Here is a 16,234-nt window from a genome sequence, read left to right on the forward strand (position 1 = left end):
AATATATTTATGTTATCAATCTAGATATTGTTAATGTATTATAAGAAGCATGTAAATTGACTCTTAAACATTTTTGTTCATGTAATTAAAAATAAATCTTGAAATCGCAGAATACTTTTAAACTGAATAAATAATCTTGAAATAAAACAATGTTGATTTAACATTGAACAGATGTTACAATCAAAGGTGCGAAAGTTACCCGTTATGATTCACATCTATACGGTATTATTCACACCTATCCGCTTATATATCAGTGGGACGAAACGTCCAATGCCCTCCTACACAAATATCAGTGGCACGAACTGGTAGTGGCACGAAACGTCCAGCACCCTTTCCGCCATACCGGTGATCGTCTGAAGCGAGATCGTGAAATATCGGCTCTTTCCGAGAGATTGGGGGAGGGTTGTTGACATTTCAACGCGACCTACACCACTGTATACGAGTATTTTGCAACATGGAACAAAATCACGTTTTATCAATTCAAAGTACGGTTGTGTCTGGTTACGTTGGAAACAAATGTGCATCATTCTCGCTTCAGGTATTGCTTGTCAAGCAGAAAGCATGTCCAGATACAGACTATGTTGATATTTCGGATACCATTTTCGGACGCATAGCCTTAATGATGACGCAAGTTCTCTCCTAACGTAGAAAAAGATTTTCCGTCTGTACGTGCATCAAACACTCCCTAATTTTGTTTGAGCTTATGTCAAGCGATTTTAAAATAATGGTACCTTTCTGCTTTTATGGATTTTTTCGAAAAATGTCTCTTTTTAACTAAAATCAAGTCTAAATCCAGTCTAGGGGCAAGGTGTTGTCCCTGATTAGTTTGTGAGGACTGCACTGGCTAATCAGAGTCGACACTTAACGCATATAGTCAAGAATTCCCATAACGAGGCTCAATTGATTGTATAATGTGATGTTTTTCATTTTAGATTCATGGGTTTGATGTGTGCCCTATAAACTCTGTGCAGTTGTCCAATCATACAGGTAACATTTTTGCTATGCTTCATGAGACTTTATTTTGACAGAGGTGGTAAATAGTCAATATGGCGACGTTCATGCTGAGATAGTAATGCTTAGTAGTGCTGCAAAAATATGCCAAAAAGCGTATTGCAATATATTGTCAATTCAAAAACATGTATTGCAATATATCGCAATATATTGCTAACTTGTACCAGAAGAATAACTCGCCAATTACCCGATAATCCCGTATATTCCAGTTTTAAAGCAAATTCTGGTAAATATTGATTATAAAAGTGCTCAAGAATAACAAGAAACACAAACATTCGCCAATTTTCTTATGTATCAAATACATTTTGGCATTTGTTACTATTTAAAGATGTGATGAAATAACGTCCGATCGGGGCGTTTTTTCCCACTTAGCAGGCGTTAATCGCCTGACGTGATGTTCCCGTTTTTATACAACACAAAATACACCCACACTTTCCATGCGACGTTCTACATGTCTACATAATTTTCGCGCGCTTTTTATTGTGACAAAGGATAAAGCACTTTTTATTTGACGCTGGCATTTTTTATTGTTTTGTTAGCATTAAAATTCGGAAGCGTGTTTCCGAAATTCGGTTTACAAATTTAATATCGCTCATTTCAGAATCGAACGCAACAGTTACAGCTGTGGGTAATTAATTCAACGATAATTTGTTCAAAAGCATCAAACGAATGCTTCCATCTAACAACGCTACTCCATATATTAGACTTTTTAGAATGCTATTTTTACATAACAATTAATTTTTACTAAACACCGCTTTGTTTTGTTTACCTTGATATCATTATTTCAGATGGCTTTTCTGGACGAAATGTGGATGAAATTTTGTAAAATTTTCGTACCGGAATGATGAAAATTGTATTGCAATACAATATGTGGATTACGTATTGCGATATATACCGATATACCTGTATATTGTTGCAGCACCAATGTTTAGCTCGGCAGTTTTCGGAGAAACCCCGAGGTATTGTCATAGCCAGCTTGCCCTATCCGTCGTCGTGTCGTCCGCTTTGTGCTAAAACCTTTACATTTTGTCAAGGTTTTGAACTTTGCCTCTAAAATCAAAGTGCTTTAACCTACAACTTTGAAACTTTGTATGTAGCTGCACCATGACTAGCTCTACATTCCACACCCATTTGTTGGTCACGAGGTCAAATGTCAAGGTCACTGTGACCTTTAAATTAAAAAAAATAAAATCTGATAAGCTTTCATTTATTCAAAACTGCACCGCAGCCAAGCGTGGCACCCGTTATGGGGTGCTCTTTTCCCCCTTATTATACCCTTTATTACTTTGGTTGAATGTTTTAATGACACTTACTTTCCTGCCATATCAGTGAAAAGGTGATAAGTGTTTATTATCCCCACGCTTTGTGGTTATCTCCGCTGTCTGTCTGTCTGTCCGTCCTGGCCACTATCTCCTCCTACACTTTTAGCACTAGAACCCTGAAACTTACACACATGGTAGCTATGAGCATATGTGCGACCCTGCACTATTTGGAATTTTTATCTGACCCCTGGGTCAAAAGTTATGGGTGTTGGGGTGGGGGACGCATCAGAGATTTTCACCAATTGTTTTATGTTATTTTACATTAACTTCTTCATTTCTACACCGATTTACTTCAAATTGATACTGAACATCTCATATGACAATACGGTCATGGCCCTATTACCAACCCTGGGGTGCCCCCTGGGTCAAACATGCGTCGGCGTCGGCCTCTGCCCCGCCATTTCTAGTTTTGTATTAAAATTGGCTTTATATCTCTACTTTATTCCCCGCAAATCCCCTTAATTACTTTGGTTGAATGTTTAAATGACACTTACTTTCCTGCCATATCAGTGAAAAGGTGATAAGTGTTTATTTTGTATTAAAATTTGCTTTATATCTCTACTTCATTCCTCGCAAATTTTCATAGTGAAGCTGTAATTTGGTCATTCAGCTAAGAAATTTTGCAGGGACTAAAGTCGCGATATAGAGCGAATATTAATACTTAATAAACGCTTATAACTTTCTTGCTGATATGGCTGTAAAATAAGCGGCATCTAAACAATAAATACCGGTACAAGTTATAAAGGGTATAAAAACGGTGTAAAATACTTGCCACTGCATTGACGACGCCATGTTGACTACCATGTGATTAGCCCCTCTGGTATCTATCACAGGTGGTTAGCGTGTGGCTATGATATTAATTAGTGAAAGCTAACCACCTGTGGTATCTACAGGACCAAAAAAAAACAATAATTGCATAAATCTATGATTAAGCAGTTTTAACATTTTACAGTTCTAAATTAGCTTTGATTCAGGGACAGTCAGTTACCATCTGAAATAAATGCTTTAACACTTTTGTGATTAATTTTGTCAAGCCCACTTCCATTTAAAGCTTGTTATAGCTGTCAAAAATGAATAAGTTTATTCACTTGCATGCAGTAATCAGTCAAATTGTGTCTTGACTGGCACTTGATCAATCATTCTGACTAAACATATTTTAACATTCTGGTTAAACATATTTTCAGGCTACAAATGTTTCAAGGGTCAGGTGCTGAATGACAGTGATGTTGCCTGCCTGTACGATGGACTTAAGCAGAACAATATACACAACCAATTCTCACATCTCCTCACAGGTAAAGGGTGAATCTCATCAAGGGATGTCATTATTGATCAACTGCCTATCAACTTGATCGTGTTTTGTTTGTGTCTTTTTTTGCTTACAAATTGCCATGCAGATAGGATGAAAATGCCCCATAGAAATATAATTCCAAAATTAATACCAATCCCTTCACATAAGAGCAGGTCACTACAGACCTGGCTTTGCACAAGAAAACTAAACAAAGTCCATGCATATAAAAGAAAGAGTTATTGTTATTGTGTTTTCTCCATTCATTTTCATTTTAGAATGCTTTAGAAAATTAACAATTGGCATTAACTCTGTAAATTTTGAAGGACAAGTTATGGTACTTTTAGTGTTCACTTTCTCCCTAAGAGCTTATGTAATTTGTGAAAATTCATGGCAATACATGTGTTGTATATTCAGTACTTTTCGAGTTAAGCGTAGCAGAAGAAAATAACAAAATGCACCAACAATTAGGAAATGGGCAATAACTCAAAAATACTTTAGAATGTGTTTTGGATCTTGTACCCAGTACTTCATCTCAATCTGCTTTATTGTCCCCTACCAGTGAAACCGAAGGGTACTTATGGTTTTCGCTCAGTCTGTCAGTCAGTCTGTCACACTTTTCTGGATCCTGCGATGACTTAAAAAGTTCTATATATTTTTTCATGAAACTTGAAACATGGGCAGATGGCAATATGGACATTATGCATATCATTTTATTTTGTTCCTACGTCAAGAACTCTGGTTGCTATGGCAACAAATTAAATTATTAAAAAAATCTGAAAATGGTGGGGACTTGTATTGCTTGGCAATAGTCTTGTTTATACATGAAGTTTCTCCTGAAGAGAGAGTTATGGTTCTTGTACAGGGCACTTACCATCAAGGCTGTCTCAGAGAGTTATGGTTCTTGTACAGGGCACTTACCATCAAGGCTGTCTCAGAGAGTTATGGTTCTTGTACAGGGCACTTACCATCAAGGCTGTCTCAATCATTTTAATACTTCCTGAGGTATGCTGTCCACAAGAAGTGGTATGGAAGGAAAGACTGACAGACAGAAGGATGGACAATGAGTGTACTATACATCTCCCTTTAGGGCCATGAAAATAACATTCATCTTATAATTAATTATTAAACCACAGATGCAAATATACTTATTGAAAGTATTGGCCAACATGTTTGGATCATATAATTTCTTAATAATATTCAACTTAAACTCATAAAGTTGGATTCATTTTATACTTGTATGATCTTCTTATGCAACTTTATGATGAAAAATTATTATCATATTCAATGCAAATTTTATAAAATAACCATTGACTTACAACTGTTACTTTTAAATTATGTGTTTTAGTCATGCCATAATAAACCTAAAATTCCTAAACATTATTTAGAAAAACTTGGTATGAACAGGTGCATTTACTGCTTAAAAAATTGAAAATTTTTATTTTATGCTTTCCGGTGGTTTATATAGAAATATCAGTGAATTAATACTGATAATTTCACTGTTTCAAACAATGAAAATTATCAGTGAAAATTATCGATAATTCTCACTGTTTACTGTGAGATGACGTCTTTTTTTTACGAAATGATGTCATTATTCCAGCGAAATTCTTTAGTTAAACTCTTTAACAATGTATATTAACTGTGAAAAAAAGCAGAAAAAAATTGTTGGATTCAGTTGAATATCGATTTTAATTCACTCGTGATCATAGAAAAAATATATTTTCTATGATCACTTGTGAATTAAAATCGATAATCCACCGAATCCAACAAATATCCTCTATGTAAACTTTATACGTTTGTATAAATTTGGATACATGGAAAATACTATATAAATCTATTCACATTGATGTATTCACATTGATTGTATTTTCACCGTTAATATATTGCTTTATTATTTTAATTGCATACAAATATCTTGATCATAGCTGCAATTTGAAGCTGAGATTCATAGAAAAACAATATTAATAAAGGTGCTTAAACAAAAACAAAAAAAATTATATTGATATGTTGTGAGTTATAGATTGAGTATTGTTTCACATGCATTTTATGTTAGATGAAATGTACATCCTTAGTAAATTACTTAAGTGGATTATTATAAGCATTATGCATGGATTTATAATTTAAATATTTTTTTTGCAGGTTACATTGGATCAAAGTCATTCCTGTTGAAGGTTGGAGATATCATTGAAGATGTACGAGCAAGCAATCCCGGGCTCATATATGGTATGTTTTGTTTGAATGGACAGAAAGATTAGTATTGTCATACCCAAAAACTAAATTTTGAAATAAATCAATTTATACCTTCTAGCAATTGATTATACAAACTACTTACCTAATTTATTATTTTCTTTCAGTATGTGACCCAGTAATGGGAGATAATGGAAAATTGGTGAGTTTTATAAAAAATGTTTGTTTTATCATCAGTTTGTAGATAGCCATGATGATTTGTTGTACATGTTCTGTCTTTTAATAAATTAGGTAACTACTTTCTTTTTTGTACTGTTTACTTTTGCTGTCTACAAAAATGAACCGAATGGAAATGATTTTTTATTATGTATAATACACCTAACAGCAACTTTCACTCGTAGGCTACCATAAATTTAGAAACATTTCTGCTTGAAATACCAGCTATTATCTCCATGTTTGCTTTCATATCTTCCCAAACATACAAAACAAATGCAAAAATGTCCTGTTTACCATTGTGCATAATAAGTATTCTATAATGTAGCACATTCAATTCATGGTGCATTACATATTTTGACAAGTGTAATGTGCTCTGTTAAAAGTGAAGAGATAAAGTATATTTCATCCAACTTATCATTGTATTCTATGTGCAGCACTTCTTGAGAAGTTGGTGCTTAATATTACTGATATGGAAACATCAACCTCACTCTGTTAAAACTGGGCTTATTGCATGAGGGTAAAGTATTGTCCCAGATTAGCCTGTGCAGTCCGCGAAGGAATATCAGGGATGACATTTTCTGCTGTTATAATATTTCTTGTTTGAAAGAAGTTTTTTCTTTGAGAAAACCCATTTAAGGCTTAAAGTGTTGTCCCTGATGAGCCTGTGTGGGCTGCACAGGCTAATCTTGGGTGAAACTTTACGCACATACATTAACCCATTTATGCCTAGCATCTAGAAAAAAGGTCTTGGCAAACAGCGTAGACCCAAATGAGACGCCGCATAATGCGGCGTCTCATCCGGGTCTGCGCTGTTTGCTTAAAGGAATTTCTGTAAGAAATATTATAAATATAGGAATACATATACTAGACATCCCTTATTTTGGAAATAAATTGATCCAATTTAGAAGGATGGGAGAGTCCACTTGGCATAAATGCAATAAGCCTGGTATTCCCAGAAAGAGGCCCATATTAGTTTATATATCAGCATGCATATAACAATGCCTGCATGTGTGTATTTGTAGCACTCCTACTCTCTGTTTCAGTATGTACCACAGGAGCTGTTACCCGTGTACAAAGATGTGATCATTCCAAAGGCAGACATTGTGACTCCCAATCAGTTTGAGGCAGAGTCAGTGTATTTTTCAGTGAATTGTGAATTTGCCCTTTTATGTAATGTTGTGAATTCATGTGTCTCATAAATAATAAAAAAAAGTTTTGAGAAATTGATATCAAAAAGAGAGTTGTAAGCTAAAATTAAATAATAACTGTGAGAAAAGTATAAATTTTTGCTTTGTGAATGTCCCAGCAATCAGGCATAAAATAAAGCAAAACAAAGTCACTGTAAGTTACATGCTTAGGTAGAGCAGGGACCTATACAATAGTATAGTACCCTGGATAGAGGCGGTATACTGTGTTCACCACGTAGATCTATTTGTCTGTTTGTGGGGATATCTCTTTTCTGTCCTTATAAAACAAAAAAAACATAAAAACATTTATGTATTGCTACCTATTTGAAATTGTGCATGTTCAGTTGTTATTATTCTACTTTGAAAATTTCAAAATTTATGATTTATGCCCCTTTTCTTTTTTGAACCTATTATTTCTGTTACATGGTTATTTTAACTTGCTTTATAATGTGAAATGGTATAATCCTACTTTTTTAGCAATGATTCTTTCTTTGTGTCCCCCTGTCCCTTTTTATCCACCACCATGGGGGGAGGAATATTGTTTTGGCGTTGTCACTCCGTTGTATTTTAGAGGGAAAGAAGGAGTACTACAGGATAGAGATGCCCTACCTTCAAGCCATCTTTGTAGCACTGGGGACCTCTTTGCCTCCTGTCTACTTACATGTTCACCCTCAGGTTGCTTACAGACGTGGTGTTTTTTGTTTAGGCAGACACTCATGCCATATAGAGGCTTTGTGGGAAGGGACCTCAAGTGTTTTAGTTTAGTTCAGTATAGCGCTGACAACGGAGCTGCTTTGTGAAGAAATGCTAGCATAGTCTGGTCAGGAGATAGCTTGTTTGCTCCTAAGTCAAGCAACATTTCGTGGCCTTATTAATAGACAATGGAGCTCAGCACCAGACTGCGCAAATACACTGGCCACATATGCCATAAAACCCATTTTGTTTTTACCTCTTAACAAAGCTTTATTAAAACCATTCATACCCTCCCTCTCTGTCTCCCTTAGGTTGCTAACTGACATGAAGATCTCCAGTGAAGCCGATGCCCTTCTGGCCGTGCAGAGGCATATTAAGGGATCCTACTTCACGTTTGTTGTCAAATTGTGACAGAGGCTGTAGGTTTAACTCTTCATATTACCTCTACCTCTGTGTCTTCTTCAGGTTGCTGACTGACATGAAGATTTCCAGTGAAGCTGACGCCCTACTGGCCATGCAGAGGCTACATGAGATGGGACCCAAGACTGTTGTCCTTAGTAGCACCAGCCTGGGGTCGGAGGGCATACTGGTAGCGCTGGCTAGCACCGTGAAAAGTACCTGATCTTGCATATGAATCTTGCTCAGTGAAAACAGAATTCTAATGAATGTCCTTAAAGTGTCGTCCCAGATTACCTGTGCAGACTACACAGGCTAACCAGGAACAACTCTTTCAGCTTTGACTGGATTTTCGCTTAAAGGAGACTTCTTTTAAATGAAAAATACCAGAAATGGTGAAAGTTTTGTCCCTGATAATCCTGTTCAGACTGTTCAGGCTTATCTGGGATGACATTTTACACACATGCATTCAGTTCTGTTTCCCAGAGAAAGGTTCATATTTTCTAAAATAGATTATTATTGTATAAACCTTGTTCTGAGAAAACTGGGCTTAATTCATGTGCGTAAAGTGTCGTCCCAGATTAGCCTGTGCAGTCTGCACAGGCTTATCAGGGACGACACTTTCCGCCTAAACTTGATTTTCGGTAAGAAGGGACTTCCTTCAAACTAAAAATACCATACAAGCGGAAAGTGTCGTCCCTGATTAGCCTGTGCGGACTGCTCAGGCTAATCTGGGACGACACTTTACGCACATGAATTAAGCCCAGCTTTCTCAGAACAAGACACATATTATTTACCCAGATCTGCAGTCTTCACAAAAGTGACCAATGCCTAATTCATTACTGCCTACAACGTCTGATTGTGCCGTCAATATTGCTGTCCAAAACCTGAATTTATTGTCCAATTAACAGAAACAAGGTTTTAGACCTTAAGTTTATGTCAGCAATGAGTGCTTGTATTTTTTTTTTCTCACCTACAAAAATGAACAAATCTGATTTGCTTAGGGCAGTCACATGCATGGGGTGTATTTTTCAAACACTCTGAGAAATTTCAATACACCTATGAACTTTAAAAAAGGCCTCTGTTGGATAAACTGATTGATAAGCCTTGATAATGCACACTAACATTTACATGGTATTCAATTTATCCTACAACATTTAAAAAACTACAGTTTAATTGTTTGAAACAATAGCCAAAAATCACATTTAATTAACTGAATCTAATTTTGCGTAGTAATATCAAAAGTTACAAAATATGAACCCTTATGTCAGACATAAAGCAGCATTTATACTTGCTGGTATTGTTAATTTTTGTTGTGATACAACTCTTCTATTAAGACACTTTTTACTAACTGGCATATAATGTATAAAAGTCAAACCTCTACTTGAACTTGTTCAAAATTGTTGCAATCCTCCTTTTCCAATGTAAAAAAGGTGTTGACAGCAGGCCATTCTTTGTGGATAGACATTCTTTGATCCACTTACAAAGGAATTACTATGTAAAATTCTACTTCAATTTCCCATGAAAAGTAAAAGAAAAATGCACCCCAATTGCAATATTAACACTCAGTTCACTGACACTGTTCTCAATCCGTAAATTGTTCAACAAAAACTCTGAATTAAAAACATCCCGTTATTGGAGTACATCTCCAGAAATCTGCTCACGCAAGATATGTCATAAATTTCTTATTTGAGTGAATGAAAATAAAAATACAGCAAGCTAGTTTGGTAATATATTTTTAAGAAGAAACAAAATAGGATTATATGTTAAATTCACGCTTACAGATATCTCTATATGAACATCTATTAAACACAAAAAGGAAACAGTATTTGGTGAGATATAGTTGTTATACGGTTAGTAACTGATGGTGTTTGAGATATATACCCTAGTAATGTCATAGCATACATGAACTTCCCTGTCATATGATATGAAGTTACTGAGGGTTTATATCCCATCAGTTACTAACCGTGTAACTAATAATACCTTCCCCGGTAGGATTGGCTGTGTCTGAGTTGGGTCAACTTTTAAGAAGACTAAATAAATTGAAAAGTTGGTGAACGTGTATGAAGTGCGGTATGCAAAATAACATTTTGTTTAAATCAATTTATTTTAGCTGGATTGCATAGAAATGCTCTCGAGTCCGTTTCCTAGGCCTATAACAAGCACTTGGTGTCTTTGTGGAAGATCTAGAGAACGCAACCAGAGTGGGGATGGAACACGTGACCTCCCGATCGCAAGGAGGCTTCCATATCCATTACACCACCGCAAAGAATAATATTTGAGCCTCAATCTGGGAAATTTGGACTTAATGCCTGTTTTGTGGCCTCCCACATAGGCCTGTTTGGTACTTACAGGCCAATTAAAGACAACTTTTTGTGCTTTTCTGGAATTTTTTTGTTTAAATGAGTCTCTTCTAAATATTTTTTTTGTGTAAAAGGTGTGGTCCCTCAGTCTGCTCAGGCTTCCCAGGGAGAACACTTGCACATAGCCCTGTTCATCCAGAGCATGGCCCATTTAATGTTTTAAGCTTGAGAGTGTTGCAAGGCATATTGCCTAGCACATAGAAGAACAAATACACAAGGATGTTGCACCCTGTTTTTTCCCCCTTGAACTGTTCTAAAATAGCTGTATGGGTCATTTACAATGAGGACTATTTCTATGTCTTGCTTTCAAGCTGTTCTTATAAGCATAAAGTGGCTTCCAGACAATCAAACAATTGTCTGGTTTAAACGAACTTGAAATGAAAGAATAATAAAACAGTGTTGAATTATTAATATGAGTATCATTATGGGAAAACTGAACCTAAATTAATGTCTGTGCATAAAGTGCCATCCCACATTAGCTTGTGGCAAAGGCCTATCAGGGACAACACTTTTCACTGTTATGGCATCTTAGTGAAAAACCAGTGTAAGCAAAAAGTGTCCTTCATGATAAGCTCATGCAGACTGCACAGGCAAATATGGGATGGCACTTCACGCACATGCATTAAGCCCTGTTGTCCCAGAACGCACCCCATATTATTGTCATACATTGTATTTAAGATGGAGAGAAGGAGTGCTACAGGATAGAGATGCCCTACCTTCAAGCTATCTTTGTAGGCACTGGGGACCTCTTTGCCTCCTGTCTACTTGCATGGATGCACAAGGACAATGACTTAAAGGTAAGTATTAGGAGAGGACCTTGTAAGCCTAGGCATTAAGCCGCATTTCCGGAAGCGAGGCTGACATATTTATGTCCCCCACCACTATAGTGGGGGACATATTGTTTTTGCCTGTCGGTTGGTTGGTTGGTTTGTGTGTTTGTTTGCTCCAACTTTTAACATTTTGCCATAACTTTTGCAATATTGAAGATAGCAACTTCATGTTTGCCATGCATGTGTATCTCATGGAGCTGCACATTTTGAGTGGTGAAAGGTCAAGGTCATCCTCCAAGGTCAAAGGTCAAATATATGACTTCAAAGCGACGCCGAAGGGGACATAGTGTTTCTGACGAACACATATATTGTTTATCTCTCAGCAAAAGTGGATAGATGTAGTTTTGGCATTGTCCGTTTGTCAGTCAGTCTGTGTGTCCTTTTCACAAACTTTTTAGAAACTGTATGAGATTCCAACACTTCTACCCTTTCTTTAAATAAGAGTTATTGTCCTTTGTTATTTTTGTATGATGTAATTTATAAGGGCTATACCTCAGATACTGTAATGATTCAAACAGGAAACTTCATGGGTGTATATCAATGAGGAGTAGTGAAATGGACAATAATTCTAACCCTACAATTTCTTAAATAAGAGTTATAGCCCTTTGTTGTTTTTTGTTTGTTTGATGTCCTTATGTCATGAACTTTTCAGGGCTTTAGCGGTTTTTCATAAACTATATAATGTTTCTACATGAAACTTCATTTGTGTAAAGATATCAATGAGAGGAAGTGCCATGCACAAGAACGATAATCATTTGCTTTCTAAATAAGAATTATTGCCCTTTGTTATTTTGTATGATGTATCTTTTGAGGGCTATACCCCAGATGCTTCACAAGTTTTTAACATGAAATTTAATGTATGTTTATACATGTATATCAATGAGGAGAATTGCAATGCATTTAAAACAACAACCTGACACAACATTATTTTACAGTTATTGCCCTGTTCATTCATCTGCACCTAGCAAGAATAAAAAATTATTCAGCGGGATATCCATTCAACAAATCTTCTTGTTTCCACTCTATCCTAATACATATACAAGTATTCTGTGTCTGCAGCTGGCCTTTGAGAAGACTGTGTCAGCTGTACAGACTGTGATCAGACGTACGCTGCAGGCAGCTCAAGGTAGGTTGAAACATTACGCATGCAACAGAACTTCAGACGTAAATAGGAGTCATGCTTTGGGAAAACAAAGCTTAATGCACATGCATAAAGTGTTATCCCAGATAAGCCTGTGTAGACTGCACATACTAATCAGGGAAGACACTTTCTGCTTTTATGGAATTTTATGCCCCCGGATCGAATGATCGGGGGTATATTGTTTTTGGCCTGTCTGTCTGTCATTCTGTCGGTCATTCTGCCTGTCATCAAAACTTTTACCTAAAACTTTAACCTTGGTTAAAGTTTTGCAATAACTTTTGCAATATTGAAGATAGCAACTTGATTCATGCACTTGGCATGCATGTGTATCTCATGGAGCTGCACATTTTGAGTGGTGAAAGGTCTAGGTCATCCTTAAAGGTCAAAAGTTAAATATATGGCTTCAAATAGGCGCAATAGGGGGCATTGTGTTTCTGAAAAACACATCTCTTGTTCTTTAAAAAAAAGTTTCCTTTAAACAAATATCCCGTCTAGGCAAAAGTGTTGTCCCGGAATAGCTTTTGCTGACTGCACAGGCTTATTTGGGACACAACTTCATGCAAATGCATTAAGCCTAGTTTGTTCATAGCGTGGCTTGTGTTTATATACAAAGAATAAACATTTGCAACGTGGCAGAACCAGTTTCAAAGCTCTCCTGGAAAGAATGCTCTCGATCTTTTCAAAGACCTCAATTACTGGTTCTTCAAAAAAAATGGATTGGCAGGTGTCTATGTACGGCTTTTGATGTACTCAAGGTAGATGAATAAGTTAAAATTAATAAAACTGAGGATAATTTTTTCCACAAAATATTTGTTTGATTCTTTAATAGGAAATGGATTGATAATTTTACCAGGTGGGAAGTACCTATTGCTGTTGTCCAGCAATCATGCAATACCAACAAAAAGTACATTTATACTCACACTCGCATGATCATTGGCACACACATTATTGAAAAAAATATGTACATGTAAAAAAGATAAACTTCTGTAAAGAGTGAGTGCAGCCACATTGTCTTTTTCAGAGGCGGCCGGGGCAGGTAACACGCCCAGCCCTGCCCAGATGGAACTGAGGCTGATCCAGTCGAAGGCAGATATAGAGTGTCCCACCATAACCTTTACGGCCACCAAGATATCCTGATCTCAACAGAGGTGTAGGCTTCACAGGGCAAGACGAGGGCTTCAGTTGAAAAAAATATTTATTATCATATATAAACTGTGGAAAACAGGGTTAATACATGTGCATAAAGTGTCATCCCAGATTAGCCTGTGCAGTCCACAATTGCTAATCAGGGACGAAACTCTTTTACTTAACTGGATTTACCCTAATGAGAGTCTTCCAGAAAATGAAAAATTCCTTAAAAGAAACAGATGTGTTGCTTTAGTGACGCTTAGAAAACCTGCACTACCAGCCATGGAGAGGGGTTTGAGTTTTTTTGTCAAGCAATTAAACTTTCACATTTTCTCAAAACAATGAGGAAGGCAACGATTTAAATGAAAGGACATAATATAAATATACACACTGATGGCTTTTAACTGCTTGTGATGGCATTGTGAGAAATAATGCTAACTTTATTGCATGGGTTTGTTTCAATAATAAATAACATGATGATGATGTGTACAATTGTCATCCACGAAACTTTACTTATTAGCATTTAACCCGGTTTTCCTACATTCATCTTCATTCATGTTATTTTTAGCTCACCTGAGCACAACGTGCTCATTGTGAGATTTTGTGATCGCTTTTTATCTGTTGTGTGTTATCCGGCGTGTGTCTTGTGCAGTCAACATTTGCCTTGTTAACTCTCTAGAGGCCACATTTAATGTCCAATCTTCATGAAATTTGGTCAAAAGATTGGTCTCAATGATATCTTGGATGAGTTCGAAAATGGTTACGTTTGCTTGAAAAACATGGCTGCCAAGGGGCAGGGAATTTTTCCTTATATGGCTATATATGGCTTTAGTTAAACCTTGTTAACACTCTAGAGGCCACATTTATTGTCCAATCTCCATGAAATTTGATCAGAAGATTGATCTCAATGATATCTTGGATGAGTTTGAAAATAATTATGTTTCCTTGAAAAACATGACTTCCAAGGGGCGGGGCATTTTTCCTTATATGGCTATAGTAAAATCTTGTTAATACTCTAGAGGCCACATTTACTGTCCGGTGTTCATGAAACTTGGTCAGCAGATTATTCTTGTTAATATCTTGGAATAGTTTTAAAATGATGCTGGTTGGTTGAAAAACATGGCTGCCAGGGGGCGGGGCATTTTTCCTTATATGGCTATAGTAAAACCTTGTTTACACTCTAGAGGCCACATTTATTTTCCGATCTTCATGAAACTTGGTCAGAAGATTTGTCCCAATAACATCTTGTTATTTCAGGTGAGTGACTTTGGACCTTTCAGGCCATCTTGTGTTTATTTATTTTCAAATGCTTGTTGCTGGTAGTTAAATAGGTTACAACCTGTTTGATTAAAGAGATATTGTGAGGTGTCATTTCCAAACCACACCAACTTATCATTTTTATTGAAGTCTCTTTCGTTTCATGATTTATATTTTTATTTTATACACTTCAACAGCGTTATTTCGAACACCGATAATCCGAAGTCACCGTTATTTCGAAGTATTTTTCAGGTCCCGATTTTGGTTCTCCTTTGTTTAATGTAAAATTTCATTGTTAATCCCAACTTCGTTAAACCGAAGAAATCGTTAATTTGAAGTGATTCAGTCGGTCCCAACACTAAAATTCGCACCTAATTATCAATCTTTAATCCGAAGTCAAAACTGCAAAATACGGTGCGTAATTTCACACCTTTGTCGTGGCGCGTCAAAAGCAGATCATTACACCTTTGTCGTCTGCGCGAACGCCGTTGTTCAGAGATACATAGCGTATTAGTTAAAAAAAATGTTTCATTTCCGAAAATGTATTCATATGTATGTGTGTCTGATAATTTGTGTTATTCTTTATATTTTATATGTTCTGTAATTAGACAAAAATAAAAACAAGAAAAAGAATCGTTTTATTCCTCCGTTTGTTACAAGTGGAAATCTATTGCTATCTGACTAGTTTACGCTTTTCAGTAAGCGTGTAACCGAGCCATGTGAATTCCACAACGTTTTATTTATACAGAATCAAAGAAGTCTTCTGTCAAATGTTTATTTCCAATTATCGTTAATCCGAAGTTTTTTAACGGTCCCGACGACTTCAAAATAACGGTGTTGAAGTGTATATTACTTTAATTATGTCATTTTTTCCCCATTAATGAATTTACATAACTGTTATCCCGTTGAAAATAAAAATGTGATAATAAGGAAATTCTTCGCTTGTTTGTTCATATAATTGTCCATAAAGTACATTTTGTATATCATCAAATGTTAATTTCCATTTTTATTGATCTCATATTCCAGTCCTGCTTAATATACTGCTTTGTCATAGACATTAAAACCCTTCTGAGAAAGTGAGCCGTATGTTTTTAACTCAACTATTCATTGAATAGCCGAGCTATACTACTCATCAAAATGTCTGTGTCTGTGTAATTGTTTGTATCATATTCTGGTTAAGGTAAACGTCTTACATCTCCATTTCACTGATTTAACTAC

The 16,234-nt window shown here is 36.1% G+C and overlaps 1 protein-coding gene across 1 annotated transcript; it reads left to right on the plus strand.

The window, feature by feature from the left end:
* Positions 1-367: 367 nt before the first annotated feature.
* On the plus strand, positions 368-15,950 carry LOC127849009 (pyridoxal kinase-like). Its single transcript, XM_052381736.1, has 10 exons — positions 368-538; positions 933-987; positions 3,518-3,625; positions 5,758-5,841; positions 5,973-6,007; positions 7,065-7,150; positions 8,367-8,515; positions 11,339-11,457; positions 12,550-12,616; positions 13,653-15,950. Exons 1-10 carry the CDS (start codon positions 455-457, stop codon positions 13,766-13,768), a joined length of 903 nt encoding a protein of 300 aa, XP_052237696.1. The 5' UTR covers positions 368-454; the 3' UTR covers positions 13,769-15,950.
* The last annotated feature ends 284 nt before the right edge of the window (positions 15,951-16,234 follow it).

This window comes from Dreissena polymorpha, chromosome 1, assembly GCF_020536995.1.
Source record: "Dreissena polymorpha isolate Duluth1 chromosome 1, UMN_Dpol_1.0, whole genome shotgun sequence".
NCBI lineage: Eukaryota > Metazoa > Mollusca > Bivalvia > Myida > Dreissenidae > Dreissena > Dreissena polymorpha.

Coding starts and splice junctions, on each gene's coding strand:
- LOC127849009 (XM_052381736.1), top strand. CDS start 455: ATGGAACAAAATCACGTTTTATCAATTCAAAGTACGGTTGTGTCTGGT. Junction 3,626..5,757: donor ATTCTCACATCTCCTCACAG/GTAAAGGGTGAA, acceptor TTTTTTTTGCAG/GTTACATTGGATCAAAGTCA. Junction 7,151..8,366: donor CCCAATCAGTTTGAGGCAGA/GTCAGTGTATTT, acceptor TGTCTTCTTCAG/GTTGCTGACTGACATGAAGA.